The sequence below is a fragment of the Chelonia mydas genome, chromosome 3, assembly GCF_015237465.2.
Source record: "Chelonia mydas isolate rCheMyd1 chromosome 3, rCheMyd1.pri.v2, whole genome shotgun sequence".
Lineage (NCBI taxonomy): Eukaryota > Metazoa > Chordata > Testudines > Cheloniidae > Chelonia > Chelonia mydas.
In genome coordinates, this window is record NC_057851.1 from 100998575 (window position 1) to 101022898 (window position 24324).

Genomic DNA, 24324 nt, shown 5'->3' on the forward strand with positions numbered 1-24324 from the left:
AATAAAGCCAAGAAACGTTTCTTGCTGAGAGACAAGATTTAGAATGAAGCCTTGGTGCCAACCATAGTCACAACCAAATGAATTCCCAAAGACAAAAGAGACATGAAGTTGAACAGCTTATGACACCTGTCAAGAATAGCAAGAAATAAAGAAGGGAGACACATTACCAGAGTTGCTGCATTTTGTACAGTGAATTGTAAAAGAGGCTGAGCCAACAGTACTTGATAATCTGTAACACCTTTTCCCAGATCAATTTCCCCCTCCTCCGTATCATCTTAATCCATCTTTCTTTTCTGTTCACATTTTAGTACAGGTGGCTATGTTAATATAAAATACCATAATATAATGTACCAAATACACACAACTGTATTTTCTTTAGACGTACATCAAACCTCAAATAATTTAAAAAATTCATTTAAAAGTAACCTGCAGTTGTAAAGTAGCAAATTCGAACTAGCTATGAATGATGTGAGAATGTCCTCATATTAAATGAGTTACTGGGTAAACTATATCACAGGGACTCATTTATTCCTTAGCACATTGCCACACAATAGGACTAAAGCTTCCAGGTGTTACCTCTACATAAATGTTCATAAAAACTTTCCATAATAGATTATTTTGCCAGTTTATGAAATGCATCTAAATCGCCAAAACTTTTCTGCTCAGACCTAGTTTAATAGCTAAAAATGAATGCTCAATGTAGAAGGAGTAGAAATGTCTCAGTATCATGGGAAGGTACTGAGTGATTTGACAAACCCTGAGAAGGCAATGTTTGATTGGAATAACGAGGAAGGAGGATATTCAAATATGGTCAGCCTTGCTTGATACAATGCCAATTGTGCTACAAATTGCTCCTAAACACAGGCTCAGCTCACACTGTGGAATGGAGCATTTAAAGTACTGTATATACTTGTTCATAATCCAAAATTTTTTTAGTAAAAGAGGGAAGCATCAGAGAAGGGGGTCGGCTTATGAATGGGTATAGAGAGAGGGAGAGGTGGGACACAGCCTCCCCCACCGCCCCCAACAGAGGGGGCAAGGAGAGGCAGCACAGCCAAAGCAGAAGGGAAGAGGCGGGGCCAGAGTCTCTCCGCTTCTGGACACGCTGCTCTCCCCCCAGCCTCCGAAGCAGCTGCAGCTCTGGGGCTGACAGGCTGGGGCTGCACCACCCAGCCTGCTGGAGCAGCTACAGCCAGGCCAGAGACATCCTCCTCTGGCCTACACCACGTAAGGTGGGAAGGGAAGGGATGGGAAGGGGAGAGTGTGGGGGTCCCGGGGTAGAGGTGGGGAGGGGTTACACATGGAGGCGTCATGTGGGGAGGTCCTGGGTTGGGGGGGTCATGTGGGGGGTGGTCACAGGGGTTACTCCCCTGACCCCCAGCTTCTCCCCCCCAAAAAAATTCCCCACCAGTTGCTCTCCTGGCCCGTCAGGGTAAGAAGCTGGTAGGCTGGGACATTTTGTTTACTTAGGTTTACCTCCGTGCCTGCGGACGCTTGAGGTAAACCAACCGTCCCGGCCCCCCAGCAGCTTATCCTGATGGGCTAGGAGCCGAAGTTTGTCAATCCCTGAATTATAGGGTCGGCTTATGAATGGGTCATAAAAATTTGCCATTTTTACTTATCCATCTTTGGGGGGTCAGCTTATAAATGAACCGGTTTATGATCTAGTATATACAGTAATTTAGAGATTCTTAGCTGAATTCTAAGGCTTTAAACTTTTAAGAGATACCTGAAATACTTTGTTTCGACTGACCTTCTGCTCAAGATCCCCTGCCTGGCTACTTGTTCATAGATTCCCAGGCCAGAAGGGACCATCTGTCTGACCTCCTCTATAACACAGCTCGTAAAAATTCCCCAAAATAATTCCTAGAGCATACCTTTTAGAAAAAAGATCTGATCTGGATTTAAAAATTGTCAGTGATGGGAGAGTCCACCATGACCCTTGGTAAATCCTTCCAATGGTTAGTTATTCTCACTGTTAAAAATATCACCTTAGTTCCAGTCTGAATTTGTCTGCCTTCAACTTCCAGCTATTGGATCATGTTATATGCTAGACTGAAGAACCCATTATTAAATATTTGTTCTCCATGAAGGTACTCAGACAGCGATCAAGTCACCTCTTAACCTTCTCTTCGTTAAGCTAAATATATTGAGTTTCTTGAATCTATCACTACAAGGCATGTTTTTTTAATCCGTTAATCATTCTCCTGGCTCTTCTCTGAGCCCTCTTCAATTTATCAACATCCTTCTTGAATTGTGGACACCAAAACTAGACACACAATTCCAGCAATGGTCATACCAGTGCCAAATACAGAGGTAAAATAACATCTCTACTCCTACATGAGATTTCCCTGCTTATGCATCCACAGATTGCATTAGCCCTTTTGACCATAGTGTTACACTGGGAGGTCATATGCAACTGATTATCCACTACAAAAGCCAAATCTTTTTCAGAGGCACTGCTTCCCAGGATAAGAGTCCCCCCTCACATTAGTATAGCCTACATTCTTTGTTCCTAGATGTATACATTTACATTTGGCCTTATTAAAACACATATTGTTTGCTGGAGCTCAGCTTACCAAGTGATCCAGATCACTCTGTATCAGTGACCTCTCCTTTTCATTATTTGCCACTCCCCCAGTCTGTATCATCTGAAAAGTTTATCAGTGATGATTTTATGTTTTCTTCCAAGTCATTAATAAAAAGGTTAAATAGCTTAGGGCCAACAACTGATTCCTGAGGGACCCTACCAGAAACACACCCAATCAGTGATGAGTCCCCATTTACCTTTACATTTTGAGACCTAGCAGATGGCCAGATTTAATCTACGGAATGTGCGCCCTACTAATCTTAGATCATTCTAGTTTTCTAAACTAGCCTTTGCTGTCTAATATTGCACCCCTCCCACGCTAGTTGACGAAGAGCCAACATGGGCATTTTCTTTGCCTACAGGAGGGAACAGAGCAAAGGGATGGGGATTCTTGCCACATTAGGTCTCCTGGCCCCCCTATATGAGGAAAGAGCACGACCTGAACCTCTGCTTCCCCTATCCCCCAGCAATAGTGGGGAGTATCCCAGCAACCTCAGCTGCCCCTCTCCCCACATCCACCTCCCAATTGCCCCTGAATGCCTTCCAGCTATGGGTCCTCACCCCATTTTTACCCATGAACACTCCAAAATAAACATTCAGGAAGGGTGAAAGGATTAAAAAAGCATGAGAAGCCCAAGTCATATGTTATAGCTTTGTAGTTTATGAAAGAGTAATCTCTCACAGATTCATACAACCTCTTTCATTTACCACATCATTTTCTCAGGCTGCTGAATTACAGAAAAGCTGTGTTGCTCATGATTCTGCCAACTTCTAAACAACCTGAGTAAACATATCAGGGTGCTATCCAACTCCAGCATCTGTTCTTCGGTTAGTAAAAAAAAATCACAAATTGGATTCAGAAGCCAACATGAAATCGAGGCAGCTTGGCTACTGCGTTTCCTACTGACAAATAGGACTGTGGCACTTCTCTAAAACCTATCAGAAAACAAATTGGTACATTCAGGGAACTACAGGGGAATGGTACATGTGTTTATAGCAGAAACAAAGCATATCTACCACCTGACTTTTATAAGAACTTTCCCATTAATTTCTTTAAGTTTCGCAAGTTTCACCATTTAATTAAAACTGAGTTAAGCAGAAAATACTCATTGGAAAATGGCGGTGGAAAAGGAAGAGGGCAATTTATTTATACTGGGCCAGATTGTGAGACCCTTTCTTGTTATGTAGTTACCAGTTGCAAATTGAGAAGTTGAGTTCCATTCACATTTAAAGCAAATATTAAACCTCTTATGTCTGAAAAATAAACCATACACTCTTTAAACTTACACACTTATTCTTTGAGTACAGAATGAATTTTCTGAGAATTTACCAGTAAATCTATTAACTCATGAGTTAAAAATTAATTCAATCCTGGGTCCTTTAAGAAATTGAGCATGTGTTAGTCTTTTGTCCCAAATAATCTCAATAATGGAATCACACAGACTCTTCAAATTTCTCATATAGAGGGAAAAAATCTTTAAAAATCAGTTTAATTTTATCTGTGGCCGAAACACTAAGCACTGTTCCTTAATCATAATCTAATGGTTATTGCATGATGTCACTACAGGGCAGAGTTAAGGTTGTTTGTGCACCCTAATTGTACATTTCCATTCCTAACATGACTAAATTTCTTTTAAGTACAGCCTTCATTCTGAATTTCCTGGGTTTGTAATGCTTAGTCATCGGAAAATTACAACATACTTGCAATGTTATTTATCTTTAAGTTACTGATGCATACTCTCAGTCTTTCCTTATCCTAGATTTTTGTCTTGAAATATTTATAGGCAGTTCCACTGACTGCAGTGAATCTAATTAAATTGCTCACTGATGGGAGTAAGGAGCCCATATTTTGACCTACAATTATATGAATTAATCTTCTGACAGATTTCAGAGGGGTAGCCGTGTTACTCTGTATCAGCAAAAACTATGAGGAATCCTTGTGGCACCTTAGAGACTAACAAATGTATTTGGGCATAAGCTTTCATGGGCTATAACCCACTTCATCAGATGCATGGAGTGGAAAATACAGTAGGCAGGTATAAATACACAGAACATGAAAAGATGGTAGTTGCCTTACCAAGTGGGGGGTCAGTGCTAATGAGGCCAATTCATTTAGGGTGGATGTGGCCCATTTCCAACAGTTGACAAGAAGAGATGAATATCAACAGAGGGAAAATTATTTTTTGTAGTGACCCAGCCACTCTCAGTCTTTATTCAGGCCTAATTTGATGGTGTCACGTTTGCAAATTAATTCCAGTTCTGCAGTTTCTCATTGAAGTCTGTTTTTGAGGTTTTTTTGTTGAAAAATGGTGACTTTTAAGTCTGTTATTGAGTGTCCAGGGAGACTGGAGCTCTTCTACTTGTTTTTGAATGTTACAATTCTTGATGTCTGATTTGTGTCCATTTGTTCATTTGCATAGAGACTGTCCAGTTTGTCCAATGTACATGGCAGAGGGGCATTGCTGGCACATGATGGCATATATCACATCGGTAGATGTGCAAGTGAACAAGTCCCTGATGGTGTGGCTGATGTGGTTAGGTCCTATGATGGTGTCCTTTGAATAGATATGCAGACAGAATTGGCAATGCGGTTTGTTGCAGGGATTGGTTCCTGAGTTAGTGTTTCTGTTGTGTGGTGTGTAGTTGCTGGTGAGTATTTGCTTCAGGTTGACACAAAAGCTTATGCCCAAATACATTTGTGAGTCTCTAAGGTGCCACAAGGACTCCTCATTGTTTTTATTCCGAGTACGGGAGGAAAGAGAGAGACTGAGGTTCATGAAAGTTTAAAAAGATATCCAGAGAAATTAAGGAATGTTGACCACATGGCTATGAAGAAATTTTATCCAGTAATGAATGATGCACGTTCAGTTAGTATTACACTACAGAATCTTTGAGCAAGGATGAGAGGATTTGGGGAATTCAGAGTAATAATCATGCTTCATATTTATGGTATGAGAGATAAGCCACCAAACAGAGAGAAGTGGATTGTTTGGGAGTGAATTATTAAGAATCATGCATTTAGGGGTAGTGAGATAATTCCAAATATGGAATAGCCTCTAGCAATCTTCCAGAGCAGATGTTTTATGGTATCAGGGTTTCTTCTGCAGCACTAACATGACAACATTTACAATGTGTGGTAAATATATTTTGGTTTGTGTCCAACAGCTAAGGCAATGCATGTATGTGTTTGATAGTCTGAGGCTATCATGAATGATGCTGATCAAAGCTGACCACATATAAACAGGAATTCATTGATCTGGACACAATTTAGCCTGCATTTCAATTTGTCTTCTGAATGTCCTATTACTGTCATTACCTACATGCTTTTCCCCACAGTACATTTTCCCCAGAAAATGCCCAAGTGCTATTGCTCATTGTGTTCCACGTACATTGTTCAAAGAAGGTGGAGTAGAAATAGAAAATAGCGAAAAAGGAGCATGTCGAAATATTTCTATTGTAAGTGTAAAAGGCACAAGACAGATTGATTCCAGGAAACAAGTCCCCTCTATCGTACCCTGCAACTGAAGAAAAGTCATTAGAAAAGAAATAATGACGACTGTTCTGGTTCTTGGGAGCTGAGAAACCATATGTAACATTTTTATGGTTCTACAACTCCCTGAACCCACTCATTCCCTATGCCTCCTTCTTCTCCTCTCCCCTTTTCCACTTCTCCCAGGCTCCTGTCTTTCTTCCTGCTTCCAAAACTTCCTGGCTGCCCCAACCCCCATCACTCTACTGTTTCCTTCCTGGACGCAGTAATTCCTCCATCTACACCTCACTTCACTCCATGTCTCCAAAGCTCCCCTCAGACTCACATTCCTTCCAAATATCTTTGCCTTAACCACACCTCCGCTTCCAAGTTTCCATCTTTAACCATGTTTTCTCAGCTTCTCAGTCTCCTAAACATCTATTTTCTTTGATCCATTTCCTCTTTAAGTTCCTGACTTCCTGCACAACTATTCAAAACAATGATCTTTATTTCCTCTGCCATCTTATTTATAGTGTCTCCACCAGGCTACAATATAAACCAGTGAGTGCTAGCTAGGGGCATTTTTGATACTCTCAGTGCATTCCTGAGGGTCCAGTACTCAAAGATGACAAAGGTAAGCCATTCTGGTGAAACTGTCTAATTTGAAAGAACCACATCTTTCAAAAGTTCAAATTCTTTTAAGCACATTTCAAAACTATAACATGGATTTGGGTAACACCAGAGGAAAAAAACAGATGAAAGTTCCATTTGTACAAATACATTTATATTACAATGTTACTGGTGTGTCATACATATATTTTAAAAGCCAAGCTTTCAGTAATGTGCTTCTGAATCTTTGTGCACTATATACTTAAATGAAGTCTTCTGAAATAAGATTATAAATTTAACATTTTTTTAAATCATAAAAGAGATCATGGAAAACTGAAACACTGTCTGCAAAATAAGCAATTCCCAACAATATATGTAAATGAAGATATTTCTTATATGCCACAAATTTTGTGTAGTCAACTGTAAGAAGTCTTTAGTTACAGGATTTATGTCACATACATGATTCAGAGTCCATAAGATATGATTCATTATTGACATTTCTCATCCTAAAACAAGTGCAGTGGTTTACCTTGTCATCAGGTAGGACATGCCAGATAGATATGGTCTTCTCCTCCGCCTCACTATTGATGGACAGATATGAAGGCTGGTAAATTTTTGTTGGTTCCAATATTAAAACCTGGGGGGGGGGCGATTAAAAGTCATTAAAAGGTTTATGAAATTTTAAAAGCATTGTGATCAATTGAAAACATGTCTGAAGTCCTAGCACATTAGGAATCACAAGGGGAAAAGATAAAACTGTGTAAAATGATCACACTAGCCTAAGGTCTGAAATTCTAGTTTAAATTTAGTTTTTCTATAATTTGCCTTTCTCTACTACACACGTGATCACATGGTACTCCTGATTCAACAAGGTTCTGAGTACCTTCATTTTCTACTGCCAGGTGTTGAGCAACCTCCGTAATATGGTAGGTTTTTGGACCCATTGGAGGCAATTTGAGAATGTTTACCTTCTAGAGGGAGAAGGTCAGCTTGTGCCTTTGTTTGCAGTTTGGGCTGGGAAAGGAGCAGTTGGGAAGCTCATCAGAGAGAAAGCAGAAAGTTCTTCACTCTGGAGCTAGACTGAATTGCTTTTAAGTCAGACCATTGTGAGCAGTAACTATAGAACTGAACAGAAGGGAATGGTTCCATTGGAGCTAAAAGCATCCAAGAGGCCACATGCTAACAGCAACAGATTGTGAAACGATTCTTGGGATATGTGAGAGCAAAATTTGGAAGATTAATCCAGAAGAGACAGAATTCAGTGCAGCAAGATTTGATCTAACCTAGTATACTGTTATGCCATGCTACATCAAAAATGCTTAGCCAAAAGTAGCTGATGGCTCATCTTTAGGGCCCTAGCAAATTCACAGCCATGAAAAATGCATCACAGACCATGAAATCTGGTCTCCCCCATGAAACCTCCTTAGAGGTTTTTAAGGCCTGGCTTGACAAAGCCACGGCTGGGATAATTTAGTTGCGGTTGGTACTGCTTTGAGCAGGGGGCTGGACTAGATTATTTTTTGCAGTGACCCAGCCACTCCCAGTCTTTATTCAGGCCCAATTTGATGGTGTCAAGTTTACAAATTAATTCCTGAGGTCTCTTCGAACCCTAATCTTCTATGTTTCTATGAAATCTGGGTGTTTTTTGTGTACTTTTACCCTATACTATAAAGATTTCATGGAGACCAGCGTTTCTCAAAATGGGGATCCCGACCCAAAAGAGGGTTGTTGGGGTGTTGCAAGGTTATTGTGGGGGAGGGGAGGTCACAGTATTGCAACCCTTACTTCTGCGCTGCCTTCAGAGCCGGGTGGCTGGAGAGCGGCGGTTGCTGGCCAGGCGGCCAGCTCTGAAGGTAGCGCCCCACCAGCAGCAGCGCAGAAGTAAGGGTGGCAATATCATACCATGCCACCCTTACTTCTGCTGCTGCTGCCTTCAGAGTTGGGTCAGGACCCCTACAGTTACAGCACTGTGAAATTTCAGATTTAAATATCTGAAATCATGAAATTTACGATTTTTTAAAATCCCGTGACCATGAAATTGACCCAAATGGATTGTGAATTTGGTAGGGCCCTACCCATCTTACTTCAGGCCCTTAAAGGAAAAAGTCAGCATAGTTTAGCATCTGTAGACATTTGGTAAAGACTGATATTATTGTCTTTTTATAGTATTCTATATTTAAATCTGATTTCCAGGAAAAAAAACTCCTCCAAAAGTCTTTAAGTCTATATTTACTGCATGTAAGGTTTTCTGTTTCAGTCTGTAAATTTAATTGGGGAAAAGGTTACTGCATTTCCATTTATTCTGAATTGATATTATAAAATATTTTCCCCCCAGACTGTTGAAATTTATTTATTTAAAATAGAAAGGAAATCAAGTTAGAGAACAGCGTAAATTAATTCTTGTACCTAAAACACCTGCCTCCAAACCCACTTTCCACATACTTTAAGATCAGCATTTGTCAATGTTGTGTGTTTTTTTGCAAGTGATTTCTATACTTCACTTTTAAAGAAGAATTTTTAAACTGCTTTTGTAAATAAATATTAAACTTACTGATTTACAGAATTTGTAAGCTGTGTCTGCAACAAAGTGATATCACAGGGCTGTGTGTGACTAGACTGGAGAAGCAAAGATAAAAGCCACAACCTTCAGCTCAGAATTCACAAACTCTGGGGCAGAGCTAGAAGAGGTCAGGGTCGGATTACCCTCTCATGTCCATGTCTTGGAGACCATCAAGAATTCTCTTAGTTGCTTAAAAAAAAATTAAAACCACCCAAATAGAAATTATTAGAAATTCCCAATGGTTCAAATTCTACACTCCATATACTTCTATAGGTGTCAACAGCAGTTGGTGGCACTCCATAGCTCTCAGCTGATTGGCAGGGTCCAGACCAGCTAGGACCAGCTCCTGGCCTGCTCCCAGACTAACTGCTACTAGGCAACCAATGAGCCCAGATGGAGCTGGCAGAGTGGCCACAACCCCTGACTGGCTGCTGGTTTAGCAGCCCTGCTTATAAGCCTGGCCCCCACAGTACATCAGTGGCTGCTCAACCCCTCCACCTGCAGCTTCCCTTGTTCCAGTCCCTGTCTGCTCCCGCCCCTGTTCCCCTGCAGCTTCTGATTTCTGGCTTCGATTCCCTGGCTCTGCCTCTGGCCTATGACTCTGGTTGACCCTCCAGCTCTCACATTTGGCTTCTGTCTCTCCAGTTCTGATCCTCAGCTTCACCTCTGGCCTATGACTCGTTTACCCTCCGGCTTTGGCATTCAGCTTCTGTCCCTCTGGCACTGACCCTCAGCTCATTCTTGGACTCTGCCCACCCAGTACCCAGTTATAACCAATAGGGTGAACTCTCATTTCAACCACCAGGCCTGACCGCCCACAGATCATTTGGCTATAGTGACAAGCATAGCTCAGGGCCAGATTTTAAAGTATGTCGACGCCTACAGATGGAAGTTGGGATTTTCAAAAGCGCCTACTAGGCACCTATCTGCGTCTTTAGGCGCCTGAATACCTATAAAAGTCTGGCCTTCAGCATCTCAGAATTGGGCCTTAAGTTTGTAAAGAAATGCATGCAGCAGAATTTTAGTATCTGTATTTTTCTACATATGTAACATCCTTGTAAAGTGTGTCATGTCTTCTTCCTGCGTCAAGACAGAGGATAACAGCTTTCTTCAGCTGCCAGTTGTGAAGTTACTTTGTATGTTCAATTGGTAGAAGCTGGTGCATTGGTACTGAAGTCCCTAGATCCAGACTGTATTGGCAATCTGTGCTGAAGACTGTTACACAGAAGCAGCGTTACAGATGAGTTGTTTCTTCTTCTTTTTTTTTTTTTTTTTTTTTTTTATAAATACCATTTATTTGTAAAGCTTTGACAAAAAATTCCATAGTGCCTTTCCATTTCTCCTCTTTTGTTGCCCTTTCTCTACTGTATGCAATGCACAATCTGTTTTGCTTGTACATGTACATTTTTCAGACTGTGAGGGAGAAGAGGCCTGTTACTGGGTGACAGTAGTATAGTCACATGAACAAGTACGGGTACAACAAGTCACCTTTAAGCTGTACTGTGTTATTGACCAGATCTTCCCAATTTTAATTTTAAAGAAAATAAGAGAGTTTGGCTGAGACAGTTCTGGAAGGCAGATCCTGTTTTCAATGTTTCATTATGTCATGTGATAAGTATGAAGAAGAAAGGGATGTGGTTTCCCCTGGGTGTCTGTTACAAAGCCCAGAGTAATCTGCATATTTTCTTGCTTTAACTCCCTCCAAAAACCTCACCATGTCACAACCCTTCCTTGCAGAAAAAAGACTGAAGAGGATTCCCTCCAGAGCCTCACATGGTCACTACTTACTGTCTGGAGCAGTTGCTCTTGAGCATTACACAGTGCAGTTTTCCCTGGGATTGATTGTACCACGTACACATTGTGTCCAATCCCCAGCAGCCTGCAGAGCTGTACAAAACAGCCCATTTGCACTTCTCAGGAATTTGGGTGACAACATTGGTTGCCATTTAAAAATAATAAAAAAGCAGTATTTGTCAAAAGCGACCACATCTAAGTGTCTAAATACAACTTTTCCTTGACACACAGCATACAGGAAACAGTAGTAGTGAGGATTTTTTTATCGCATATATCCTGCACCCTCTAGCTGGGCATAAAGTAGCCATTCAGCATAAAGCAACTGAGCAATATATTACTAGCAGGGTTCATAATTATTTTTCTAGGAAATATTTGAATGCATGTAATGTAGCGTGGTTGTGGATTAGTGTCTAATACTATAAACAGTATGGTACTGGCTGTCTAGGCTCACTTATGGTCCCTAAAACAGTGCACAAGTGGACATCATTAAGTGAAATAAATTGTGAGTCAGATATGCTAAGCCTAACAATGTGTTGCTAACAACTGATAAGACAGAGAAAGAAAAACTCCTTTCCTCAATGTGTAATTTAATTGATCTGTTGTCGTTTGGCACAGATTGGAACATTATAGATAGCCTGAATTATAAAATACTATCTTGGCTTTTCCCTTGTCATTTTCCTATAAAACAGACCAAGCATTGTCACAGAATTTAATCAACTAAAACCATTGCACTACGCAGATCAAATATATTTCTTCTGGGAGCATGGTTTATTGCCTGAAAAGTTCTGAACAAGTGATATTTTTATTAACCATGCTATATGACAAAAAGGAGATTAATACAATTAGAAGTTAAGTGAGAGAGTTAATAAAAAGCACACTTACTGGAAATCTAACTACAGACACATCTGTCTTTGTGGCTTCAACTAGGAAGTCCATCCAAAAGTCTACAAGTTCCTGTTTGGCAACATGTTGTTCTGGACACAATTTCTTAAAATGCTGATATATCAAAATAGTTTCTACAATAGACTTGAGGTACCTACAAACAGCAAAGCACATACAGGCAGTAAATTTAATACAGTTTGCAATTAATCATTTTTGTATCTTTAATCAGACTTTAAAAATTCAACATCACAATGCCAAGACAGCCAGTCAGATTCTGATTATCTAGGATTGCTTTTAATGAATAGTTTCCTTGTTTTAGAACCAGATATCTGTGGCAGTGACATAATTAATCTGAAACATTCCTGAATTCTGAGCAATGTCCTGAGTATGTCAGTTATCCTGAACTGTGATAGTTTTGTGATGTAGCTAAATCTCCTGCCCTGGGACTAAGCTGAATCCACATCAAACTCATTTCAACTGTGACTAACTTCAAATTGAAACCCCAGTGCAAATTCATTGCATTAACCTTCTGTGTCATTGTGTCCTCTACACTACATCTGTACTGACTGATTATTTAGCGTAGGTGTTTAAAATGCGATGCTTCTGGATTCAGGGCCTTCCCATTAACAATGACACTGCCAGGCAGCCGTTCAAGAACATTGTGGAAAAGACAAGAGCTACGCGCGAACAGAGAATGTCTCTTCTAACTGCAGACTAGGCTCTCTCTTTTGTGTTTTGCTTCCTAAGGCATACTTACTGAGCCTTACATAATACTGGTCTCTTTCACCATTAAATAGAAAACATACAAATATGATTTTATGGTTACATCATTACTGATTAATGAATTAGTTGCATATCCACAAATGACCTGAATATACTATTTTGACCCCTCTCTCAAAACTCCCACTCAAAGCTCTGTTACAAGCACTAAAGCAATAGAATATGCACAGCCAAGGAAGATGGGCCCCCATCGCATAACCTTAAAGAAAAAGTCACCACCGTTTAGCTATTATAGAACTTTGTTTTTCTTTTAAGGGCAGTTTTTATGCTTGTGATAATGATACATATGGGGCAATACAAGGGCCCTTCGAGGGACAGTCCCACGTTGGGGTCATAAGGAGGTGTATCAACAAGCCTACTTTATCACCTTTGAGAAGGGTGCAGCACCTGCTTCTGCCTGCACCTGGGCAGCTATGCTGGGTGGTGCGGTGGGGAATAGAAAGTGTTGCATAGCTCCACCCCTTCCCCACTCTTGGCACAGGCTTGGACTAGCAGTATGCTAGCCCTAAGTAGTCACTGTGATCTCTGAGCTAAAGGGCCATAAGGTGTCTGGGCCCTGAACAAGGACATAAAGGGAAGGATGATGAAAAGGTTAACCTTACCTCCCTCTGTCCACCTGTACAGGGGCAAGACACAGCCTAACTAAATGTGTTCGTAATCACAGAGAGGATTTCTCTGAGATAAATTTGAGTACAATCTTACTGTTCTGACACCTTGATAATTCCAGAAATTAGTCATTAAGGGAGTTGGGAGTGGGGGGGAAATCAGCTGAAGGAAGAAGTCTCTCAAGGGAGTTGGAAGCATTGTTAGATCTTGCAGCTGTCTCAATTCTTGAAATTCCTTGATTTAATTTGCATTGCATATGTATTTATGCCAAGTGGTTTTAAATATGTGAAGGAAAACAAAACACATTACACACTGACCTGATCTTACACTCAGAAAGGCACATTCATCAGTTTTTAAAATGCTATATTCCCTTCTTGATGCATGCACACAGCTTTCACAAGAGGAAAAGATACCCCCAAGTATCTTTTGAGTCTTTTTTTTAGAGAAGTAAGTATGAAGTTTGCTTAAAGATCACAACCACTGAAATACAATGCTATGTGTGACAAGTTCAAATAGCTAAATTAACAGCTTTTTTAACATACAGAGGTGTTCAAAACATCATATCTTGTACAGCCCCTTACCATGCCGGTGCCTTTAGCTTAAATAGTTTTTCTGAAGCCTGGATCACTCTTAGGTGGTCATTGGCCAGGACACTGGCCCCCAAGAAAAATCCGACTTCCCAATAACTCTGCAGCTTCTCCAAATTCCCTTTTTTACCAAGCAGGCTACTGATCTTTACCCCTGTAGTGAATAAAATTTAATGGTAAGGTGGTTTTGCAGGCCAGTATAGAGGTTAACAATTATCTGATTTGTAACTTTTTCACTGCTCAAGTTACTGTATGTCAAGAAATACAAATACATAAAATGAAGCTCTAAACATTATGTAGGTTTCCATTTTGGGATAGCAAATTGATAATGAAGGGCATTAACAGAAAAACAATAAAACAAACTACTCTCTCCCCCCTCCTGAACACACCCACAGAGACCAAGCTCCTTTGAACACTAAAGGAAAATTACTAAACAGTAAGGCTACACTCTGATTAAAAAAAATCTGTAAAACAAAGGAATCATTAAAAGGAGCTTTATTAAAAGCAATTTAGACTTTCCACTGCGAGTATTCAGATGGAAATTACATGCACCATATTGTTTTTAAACCCTTCAAAGCTTCATGAGAACTAAAGGTACCTCTTTTCCCCTTCCTATCGGCCCTTCAGGAAAGGATCAGGACATCACTGTAGGGACAAAGCCGCAGCTGGATCGTCTATGTCCCTGCATGGACCTCATCTGTAAAGGTAAATTTGGGGCCTTAAAATACATAATGTAACTTTAAAAACTTAACAGATGCTAAAAACTGCACCTATTATGTTTTTTTGAGTTACAAGCCCCAAGTTTAAAGCCCCAAACTTACCTTTATAGACAAGGTCCCATGCAGGGTGAAGAGGTGATCCAGTGGGGTTCTTCCTGCAGTGAGCATCTTTTGTTTGGCAGGGAGTCCTACCCCAAGAAAAGACATCCATTAGCATTTATGTGCCCCCCTTCTGCAAACACTAGAGATTGTGGGAGAGCCTTGGGTTTACTTTGACCTGTTAATTCATGTCAAAACTACAAATTGCCTTGTTGTCACTTGGATTTTACCTCCTGTTAGTTACTAGGTATTAGGAAAACACATGGTGAGGACACACCTTTTTCCCTAGTGAAGACAAAGCTTCTAACTCCATTGTCTGTGTTAAGACCACCTTTCCCCCCTACAAGTGCTCCCTCCCTTTTTCCAGCACTCGAGCCATTATATCACTCCTCCAACCCTTGCTCTCCCACCCATATCTTCTTTCTCTGTCTTTGCTCCAAAGACTCAATGTTTCTGGTGGAAATCCTACAATGATACTGAAATTTGTCCTCTCTTCAACTCCACTACACAAGCTTTCCAAATAACTTTGTTTCTGCTTCCTGCAATACTCCTGTCGAGACCTATATTATTAAACTGCAAATATTACGGTCCATCTAATTTATATTTCTTATGCTGTTCACTTTTTGCATATCGCTGATCCTAGACAATATAAACATTTTTACATTTTAAAAATATACACTCAATTTTCACTCACAGTGTCTGTCTGTCTTTAGGATTTTGTACTCTCTTACTAACAAGATGTTGCCATGTTTGAGTAGTGCACAGTGCAGGATAATGTTTAAATCCAAACCAAAAACTACCTGTTTTCTTTTGAATTAAACATTTTTTTCCCTAAAATGAAAATATTTCTATTAACAATAGATTTTGTAAAGCCCTTTCTTTGTAATACAGCTTGGGGCCTCCATTACTTCAGAGGAGCATGATATTTTTATGTCAGTACAGTGGTCTGGTATACTGTTTGCCACTATCATTTATTTCTATTACAGTAGCACCTCAAGGCCCTAATAAGGAATCCAGGCCCCATTGTGACAGGTACTATGCACACACACACACACACAATGCCCCATCCCAAAGAGCTTACAATACGACAAATTCTTGATTTCATCCTGTGGGCCTAATTCAGTATTCATTGTGCAAGAAAACTAATTAAAAATAGGACATTTTCTTGTATGGAGTATCTAAACAGGCCCTATATTAGTTCCACATGGGTTCCAGGCCCCAAACTATGGACTGTCTCCATAGCACAGAAAAGGGAAAAAACGATCTCCTTCAAGGTCCTCCAGTTTGTTTATCTTAAGACACACTGAAAGCTTATGAATTTACTCACACTTTTGCCTCAGTCAAACTAGAATAATGTGCTCTCTTTTACAGTACACGGGTTTTAGTGATGTTCTTAAATATGGCAGTGTGATATTGATATGTATTTTCTGTAAGCAAAAAATTAATAATGAAGGATAATTGCATTCCTGTGAATTTCAGTCTCAGGGCCATTATCTATTTCCATCATTTCTCTTATCTGCACAGCAGGGATTATTTTGATTTCATCATCTTTACTCAAGTGCATGTTCTTTTACACTTACTAAACTTTCACACTCAAGACAATGTTTTCTTTATGTGAAAGGGAAGCTTACCAACGTGTGTACAAAAGGCAGATTTTCCACAGTTCATTGTTAAAAAGATATTAGCTTTAAAAATTAATCAGCAAAAATGTAGAGCCTATTAATGCCATGTCAGAAATTATGTTTACAGTATCAGGAATTTGTTTGCAGCTTGTATGGAAAATAAGATATTTATCATACTCAGTTTTTGTCTGTGATTCTATATGCATAAGAAAAAGAATGCAGTCTTCCCATTAATAAAATGAACTGCTTTGCACGATCAAAGGTGGCTAAACAATTTGCAACAGCTGCATCATCTGAGCATGCAAATCACATAACTTGCAGAGAATCATTATCAGCATCCTTGCAAAGCACCATGTTTGTGTTTTAATCTCAAAAGTCTTTAAATTTTGTGATTCAAAGCAGTTAAATAACTACAAATCAAAATATAGCAAGTGTGAAAGAGACTCACAAAAATTCTCCACAAGATCATTTCATCATTAACTCTTATTCTTCCACAATTATAGACTGAAAACTTTAGAAAGCAACTGTCTGATCAAATACAGATTGGGAAAAAAGCAGTTCTGCTCACTGCAGCTTTTTGAGTGACTAAAACTAACTGGGAATGTAATCAGATCCCCAAGTTGTGAATTCTGGTAATAGGTATCAGAAGACACACCATCAAAAAATTTTGCTATATCCTCCAGTTTCTTTCCCCAGCCTACCATCATCATCTCAGTCTCATCTGAACTGATTCTCAATCAACTTGTTCCCATGTATGCCCCAATCTCCCCCAGACACTGAAACAGACATTCTTTGGGCTATACAGCCTGCAGACAAAAATTTGGGTGTCATCAGCACACTGAAAGCACTTCAACACATCTCGTGACTAACTCTCCCAATAGTCTCATATATGCATAAAAAGGTTGACAGCAAAGACCATCCATATGAAAGAGCTCTTGGGGCAGAACAATTTCCCAGCATCATTCCTGTGGGTTCACTCCAAAAGAAAAGAATAAAACAATCTGAAGCCAATCCAGTCCTGCTAGGGTCTGAGGACAAATTAACACTTCTTTGGCATTGAAGGCAGCTGAGAGCTCTGATAATATCAGGAAGGACACCTGATCTTATCGGTCTCCAGGAGATTACTGACCAATGCAACAAGTGGACTGTGTGCTGTACCCAGCCTGGCTGACAAGTGTCAAGGAAGTCAGATGCTTCAAGTGGAAATCATATTTCTTGAACTTTGTCTTCTCTAACATACATACATAGCAACAGGTACATTTTAAAACAAAACACTATAATCCTATCAAAACAAGATACTCCACGGCCCACACCTCTCCCACTGGGGAGAGGATGAGAGAACAAAAATGCATGACAGATGTTAGTCACATTGCTTAATGTGCTACTGGAAGGTGCCCAGATACTACAGTGATGAGGACAGCGTCTGAACCTATATAGAACAGAATAAAAGAGAAGACGTGATCTGTGGAAGATGATGCGTCAAAACATTTTCAATCATCTGAATGACACACGGAAGAATACACACAGGTGGGCAACAGGAAATACCGTCGGAACCAAAGTTTTTGAGCAGAGGCTGAACAAGTGCTTTCTTAAGAGTGATGAACACCTTGCCCTCTTCAAAGAAGATGGTGACAAACTTCACCAGCAGATAGTGTAGTTCTTCAGCAGCCATGAGCATCAAGGATCCAAAGTCAGGCTGTCCTATGAAGTTCTCCAAACACAGTCAGTGAGCGACACTGGCCAAAACTCAAGAAGATAGGGCCTAGCATTTGTGCCTTCGAGATATTGCCCTAACTCCCTGGAATGCAGGCAGTTTGATCCAAAACCAATTGATTAGAGCAGAAATGTCTATGCATCAAGAAATGGCCTTATAATAGGAGAGACTCAAATAAAGCACTGAGTAAATGTAGCTCATATTAACCAGGCTGTCCACAACCCAAAACAGAGTTGCTGAGTGAAAATCTGCAGAGGCAAAATATTTTTTCTTTGCTTCCCACGCAGTCATGGACATAAGAACTCAGACTTCAGAGTAGGAGGCGATGGCATTGTATCCAGGCTTTGGATTAAAAAAATCCAACCCAAAATCTAAACAAGAGTATGGAAAGCCATGAGTTGAGACAACCACATGTGATAATCTAATAGTGGCTCTCACGGTCACAGGAGGGCAAAATGCCCGAAGAAACTAAACAGCTGAGGTACCCCTAAACAGTTCACCACACCAAACCAATACCTCAAATTTCCACATGCCACAAAACAATCCAACCTCCACATCATCATTCCTACAGCAACAGCCATCGCCATCTATTCTCCACCCTCCAAAATGTCATTATCTTTAAAAATACATCAGCATAATATCTCTATATCGTATGCAGTATTATTCTAGCCGTCTTAGTCCCAGAATATTAGAGAGACAAGATGGGTGAGGTAATAGCTTTTTAAAATATCTTTAAAATATAGAAGATAAAAGATATTACCTCACCCACCTTGTCTCTATAATATCCCTGTCCCCACTCTCCCCTTCTCTAACATACTACTGTTGCCGATACGGAGCTGGAGGGAGGTTGTCTCTCTTAAAAAGGGTACTCTTCTATCTGTACAAGTTAGTCTTTATGTGAGGAACAGCAGAGTATGTCTGACCAAGGCCACCTAGGAGGTGGCTGAAAAATGGAATTTCCCTCTAATGGAAAGTTCCAAAATTTTTCAAAAAAAATTTTCCACTCAAATTGAGATGAAAAATCAAAATATCTTGGAAATTTTTGTTAAATGAAATATTCTAAAATATTTATTTTCAATAAGGACAAAACATTTCATTTTTCCTTTTTTTGACTTTTCCATTATAATTTTAAACAGAAAAGTCCAATGCACTCAAAACAAAAAAGAATTTGATCTTGTTGAAATGAAATATTTCAACAATGTCCCATCAACATGTGTGCAATATATTCAAAATGTTTCAATTTGGTCAAATCAGCATTTTTTCTGACAGAAAACTATTCCACTGGCAGATTTTTGAACAGCTCTAATTAAGAGTAACCTCCACTTGAAACTAATGAAGGCTTTTTAGATAGGCAAATAGCAATTATGCAGGTTGGCACTTTCTTGTGACAGTGAAATTAACTCAGAAAAGTACCATCAGAGATGTAATGACCAAAAGTGGGTAGGTTCATGGGTTTATGTTGCATCTATAAGAAATCCCCGCCATCTGATGCCTAGCCGGAATACTGATTCACTACAGCAATATTCAGCAACATGCTGTGGAGAAAGAAATAGCGCTAGTAACAAAAATGGCATTTTTGCATGTGTTTGCATGTGTCTTGGGAAGTACAAATGGAAAAAAAAGTTTTACAATAGATTGAATAACAGATGTATAAACATCCTTTTCTCTATGCATAAATTTCACTGGCACTTTAAACGCATGTATAAAATAGAATGCCATGTTATGTGAAACAATTTTATATGTATATATGTTTTAGAAGTAATATAGACAGGTTTCAGAGTAACAGCCGTGTTAGTCTGTATTCGCTGCATCCGATGAAGTGAGCTGTAGCTCACGAAAGCTCATGCTCAAATAAATTGGTTAGTCTCTAAGGTGCCACAAGTCCTCCTTTTCTTTTTAAGTAATATAGAACAATTTAACGGCCTCCCTCATATCACATGTCACTTTCTACCAACCTTATTATCTAGAATGATGTGTCAAGGGTGTTCCATTAATGTGGATTTGAAAGTGAATCCCTGGCCACATGTCCCAGTAGGATGTTTCTATTATCCAGATCCTGATAAAGTAGCTCTGATTAAACAGATTGACAGGGAAGACTGCCACCTACAGAAACTATATTGTAATAGGTTTCAGAGTAACAGCCATGTTAGTCTGTATCCACAAAAAGAACAGGAGTACTTGTGGCACCTTAGAGACTAACAAATTTATTTGAGCATAAGCGTTCCATTCTATGCATCCGATGAAGAGGGCTGTAGCCCACAAAAGCTTATGCTCAAATAAATTTGTTAGTCTCTAAGGTGCCACAAGTCCTCCTGTTCTTTTTATATTGTAATATATATGCAAGTACTATTGGCTAACCTTGACTTTGCATATCTCCTTAGATCTTACAAGATCATAGCATAAGGCAACAAAGTGATATATACAACTAAATCAAAGCACAAAAGGCAAACAGAAATTTAATTTCTTCTCTCCCATCCTACCCCACTGGAAGTCAAAGGCATATTTTCCCCGTTGCTAGGATGACTTTCAGTTAATTGTCCCCCACTGTCCTGTATCACAGTGATTTACCTCCAACACTGGTAGTAACATGTCCCTTCAGGGACTAGCAAATTCTTTCCTAGGTCAACTGCAAAGTGAGCAGGTGATGAGGCCACTATACCCTCTGCTGGCCAGGCAGCAAGAGATAGGGCTTAGAGAACTGAACCAGGTCTCCACCAGAGCGCTGAACTCAGGATCACCAGGCAGGCTCGATGCCAAACCTTTTTAATAAGAAAGGCAGTTGAAGTGTTCAATTACTCACTATCAAAGTACTCTGAACACATCCATTAGATTGTTTCCCCTATAATAGTGGGGGGGGGGATCATGGATTTGATTTGCCTGTGAATCAGCAAACTATTAATTACCAACTTTCCGTAGCTCAAAAGAAGTGTCAAACTGGTGTCCAGCTGCCAGTAGGAGTACTGCATAATTAATTCCCGATTGCAATGTTGGCTCTGACTCAAACGCCTTCTTGAACCTAGAAAAAACAAACACACAAGTTTACTTTCTAAATAATGCAATCTAACAAGGAGATCATTATACTTTTAGGTACTGTAAGTGCTTAGCTTCTGTTTGCACAATTAGAACCATCCATGCAAGTAAAAATATTATACTGTTCTCCACTCATGCGCCCTGCTTATTTTTAGGAGTCCAACATTTATATATCTTCTCCCATTTCTCTCTCTCTCTCTCACACACACACAAACACACTCCCCCCAACCCCCCAAAAAATTTAAGACTGGTATTTAAAATGCAAAAGCTGTTGAATTTTGCCTGTTGAACTCGCTGCTTGATTTATAGAAAGCAGCCTAGAACTCTAATGAGATCAGCAAACAGACCCTGAAAGTCAAGATGAGTGATGAAGACTTAATTTGCTCTGTACTTTGACCTGTCTTTACTTTTGCACTGTGAGGCTGAATGAAATGAGGAAGGAAATATATGCCAGCAAATTTATTTCTAGTAAAATACAAACAAAAAAATCCTCCCACCAGCCCCAAACTCATATTAACTAGAATGAATAGCTTGGCTGGCATAAAGCATTTCACACTCAGGCCTTTCTATTACTTTGCTTAGTGCTACAGCTGCTTTGAGGTTTGGAATCCTTATTTCTCCACCGATCTTTTGTGCTACCTTCATCATGCAATGGACAGGAAAAGAGAAAAAAATACTGATGAAATAATTAGGAGAAATGGGGAACAACATTTTTTGTTGTTGTTGTTGTTCCAAATATATAGAAGCCTGTTTGAAACTTCAACTCTGGACTTCTAAACAGTATTTCATTTCTTCTACACAACACTGTCTAAATATGCCCAAGTTTGACCTGTATACCCTTAGTTCTTAAAAATGAAGATCTGTTTAAAATGTAGAGCCATCCACACAGTTAACAGGATAGAAGCACACAGACAACGGAAATGTAAATTAATCTAAGCAGAGTATCTGTCTATACAGGTGCACCCACCATCCACAACCGAAAGATTGGAAAGGGACAAGACAAGGGAAGCAAGGGAAGATCCTTGTTCGGACCAAATCAGCATAGCCACTCCTTTTTTTTAAAAAATGCAGTTAGTGCTTGTGGTAGGAGCTGGCGTAAAAGTCCTGAAAACTGAAGTCTTCTATTTATATACAGGAAAGACATACCACAGGCAGCGAAAATGTCACTACACTGCTTTGTTAATATGTTTTAGCCTCAGCTGAGAGATCAATTCTGAGGATGACTGAGTTCACTTCTGTAACTGTACTGTCATTCTTTGTCCTTTCTCTGTTAAGTGTGCCAATTAGTCTCAGCTGTGGTGGCGGCTTTTGGAATGTGCATAAGGAAAGTGGATCAGGCAACCAGACACTAGCTCCTTTCACAAAGTCCTCACCCAGTCTCTCTTTTAGTTCTGTCAATTCTGTGGGCATCAATGGTGTCATATGCACCAACGTCTCTGCCTGTTAGACCTCCAAGCCCTGGTCTACCCACAGAGTTGTATCAATATAACTAAAGGTGTCATTTTATACTGTTTAGTTATAATCTGTATAATATTTGTGTGGGGACACACTTACATTGGTTTAAACCTGGCTTATAGCAATGGAGCTTGCACTGGTAAATTTACAGATGCAAGCTAAACTGAAATAACCGTTTTTTAACAGATATGGCTCAAACACAAAAGTTGCACCAGTTTAACTTAGCTGATTTAAGTTAAACGTGTACAACTGCTGTGTGTATGTAAGCTTTAAATATCACTGGTTGTGCCTACACAGAATTGTGAGCACAAAGTTGCACCCCCACTTATTTTCATCTGCAAACTTTAGGTGCAAAGCAGGAGGTCAGGTTTTAAAAATCTGTATCTCAAGTTATGACACCACGTCAAGTGAGGCAATTACAAATGCCACCAAGAAAATGAAAGCTAACATTTAGGAAAATGTTACAGCACTCACATTGAATTAGGGAGGTAAAAGAGCAAAGAGTTGGATAGAAAAGACTGATTTATTGGTGGATCTGATTTACAATATCAGTAATGCAACAGTTCAACAAAAAAAAAAAGTCAGTTAATTAACCTGCTATCTCTATTCTCATATTTATAGGAAAGATTTATGTCCTTCCATCTTTTATGTTAAGAAAGAGTACTTCCTTCCCTCTTTATTTCTCTGGAATAGGCCAAACATTTTTCACACTACTAGCTGGTTGTAAAAATGATTCTTTGGCTTTTAACTAGAGGAAATGTGATTATCAACACAAACACACACACACACACACACAGAGCTTTTCACACAAGTGTCCTGCACAGTATGATTTCATTTTTTCCTCCCACAGAGAGAACAACAAAATTCTGTTTTATAAGTCATAATATACATAATGTTATAGCTACAGTAACAGTGGTATCCCTAATGAAATAACTAATGTACAAGTCTGCCTATTCTTTCCTGGACACATCATAAGCATTTCTACTACTGTGCATTAGAGAACAGACCTTCCTGGGCTACTGAACCAAAGAGTCAGACAGTGTTTAATATTCTTTTATGCATAGGCAGGTAATCCGCTTTGCCACTGACTTGCTTTGTGATCTTGGGGAAACCACTTGACTTCTGTGTCCCAGTTCCCCTATCTGTAAAATGGGGATAATAATGCTTACTTCAACATAATTAAGCACTTTAAGATATCTGGAATTAAAAAGCTCCTTAAGCGTTAAATATTATTATTAATTAAAAACAGTTTGAACCTATTAGGTTAGTTATGTTTGAGCCTCTCACTGCTTCTCTCTTCATAGCTATGAATGACGAGGAAAAAGCAAATAATTTAACGATGAACTCAACATTATTTATGCTACTTCACCCATCATTTTGCCCAGTTTTATATTCAAGTCTATCATTTTATCGACCTTAAAACATCAGCTCACACACAAAAAAAGGGGCATTTAAATGACAATCTTGAAAAATCTCAATGGCCATGGCTCAGAGGAATTAGTGAATGACACTTTTTTTAAAATCAAAAGTTATGAGCTGGACAAAACCTGCTGTATTCTTACTTTCCAATGTCATTTAAAGATTCAGTAGTGGTCACATATCTGTGATGTATTAGAGGCGTTTAAAAACTGAGCTTGTTTAAACATACTTCTATCATGAACTGCCCCCTGCACTAAAAGTATACAGAAAATATAGAAAAATGAAATTTGCTGTTAAATTCTCAACTTCACTTAAATACACACACACACACACACACACGCACGAAGACTGGAAGCTGGTGATTTTTGGACCAGAACTAGAATCTGACA

General features: G+C 39.5%; 1 protein-coding gene across 6 annotated transcripts in view; it reads right to left on the minus strand.

The window, feature by feature from the left end:
* The window catches only part of MAP3K5 (mitogen-activated protein kinase kinase kinase 5), a 155092-nt gene that overhangs the window by 47612 nt on the left and 83156 nt on the right, over positions 1–24324 (minus strand). For all 6 annotated transcript variants that reach the window (XR_005224718.2, XM_037894853.2, XM_037894854.2 and 3 more), the window contains 4 exons: positions 20935–21047; positions 13872–14031; positions 11905–12058; positions 7198–7305 (listed from right to left, as the gene is read on the minus strand). Coding sequence is in view for 5 of the 6 variants with exons in the window: in XM_037894853.2 (XP_037750781.1) it covers positions 7198–7305; positions 11905–12058; positions 13872–14031; positions 20935–21047 (535 nt within the window). In the remaining variant the exon portion in view is untranslated. The remainder of the gene's footprint in view (positions 1–7197; positions 7306–11904; positions 12059–13871; positions 14032–20934; positions 21048–24324) is intronic.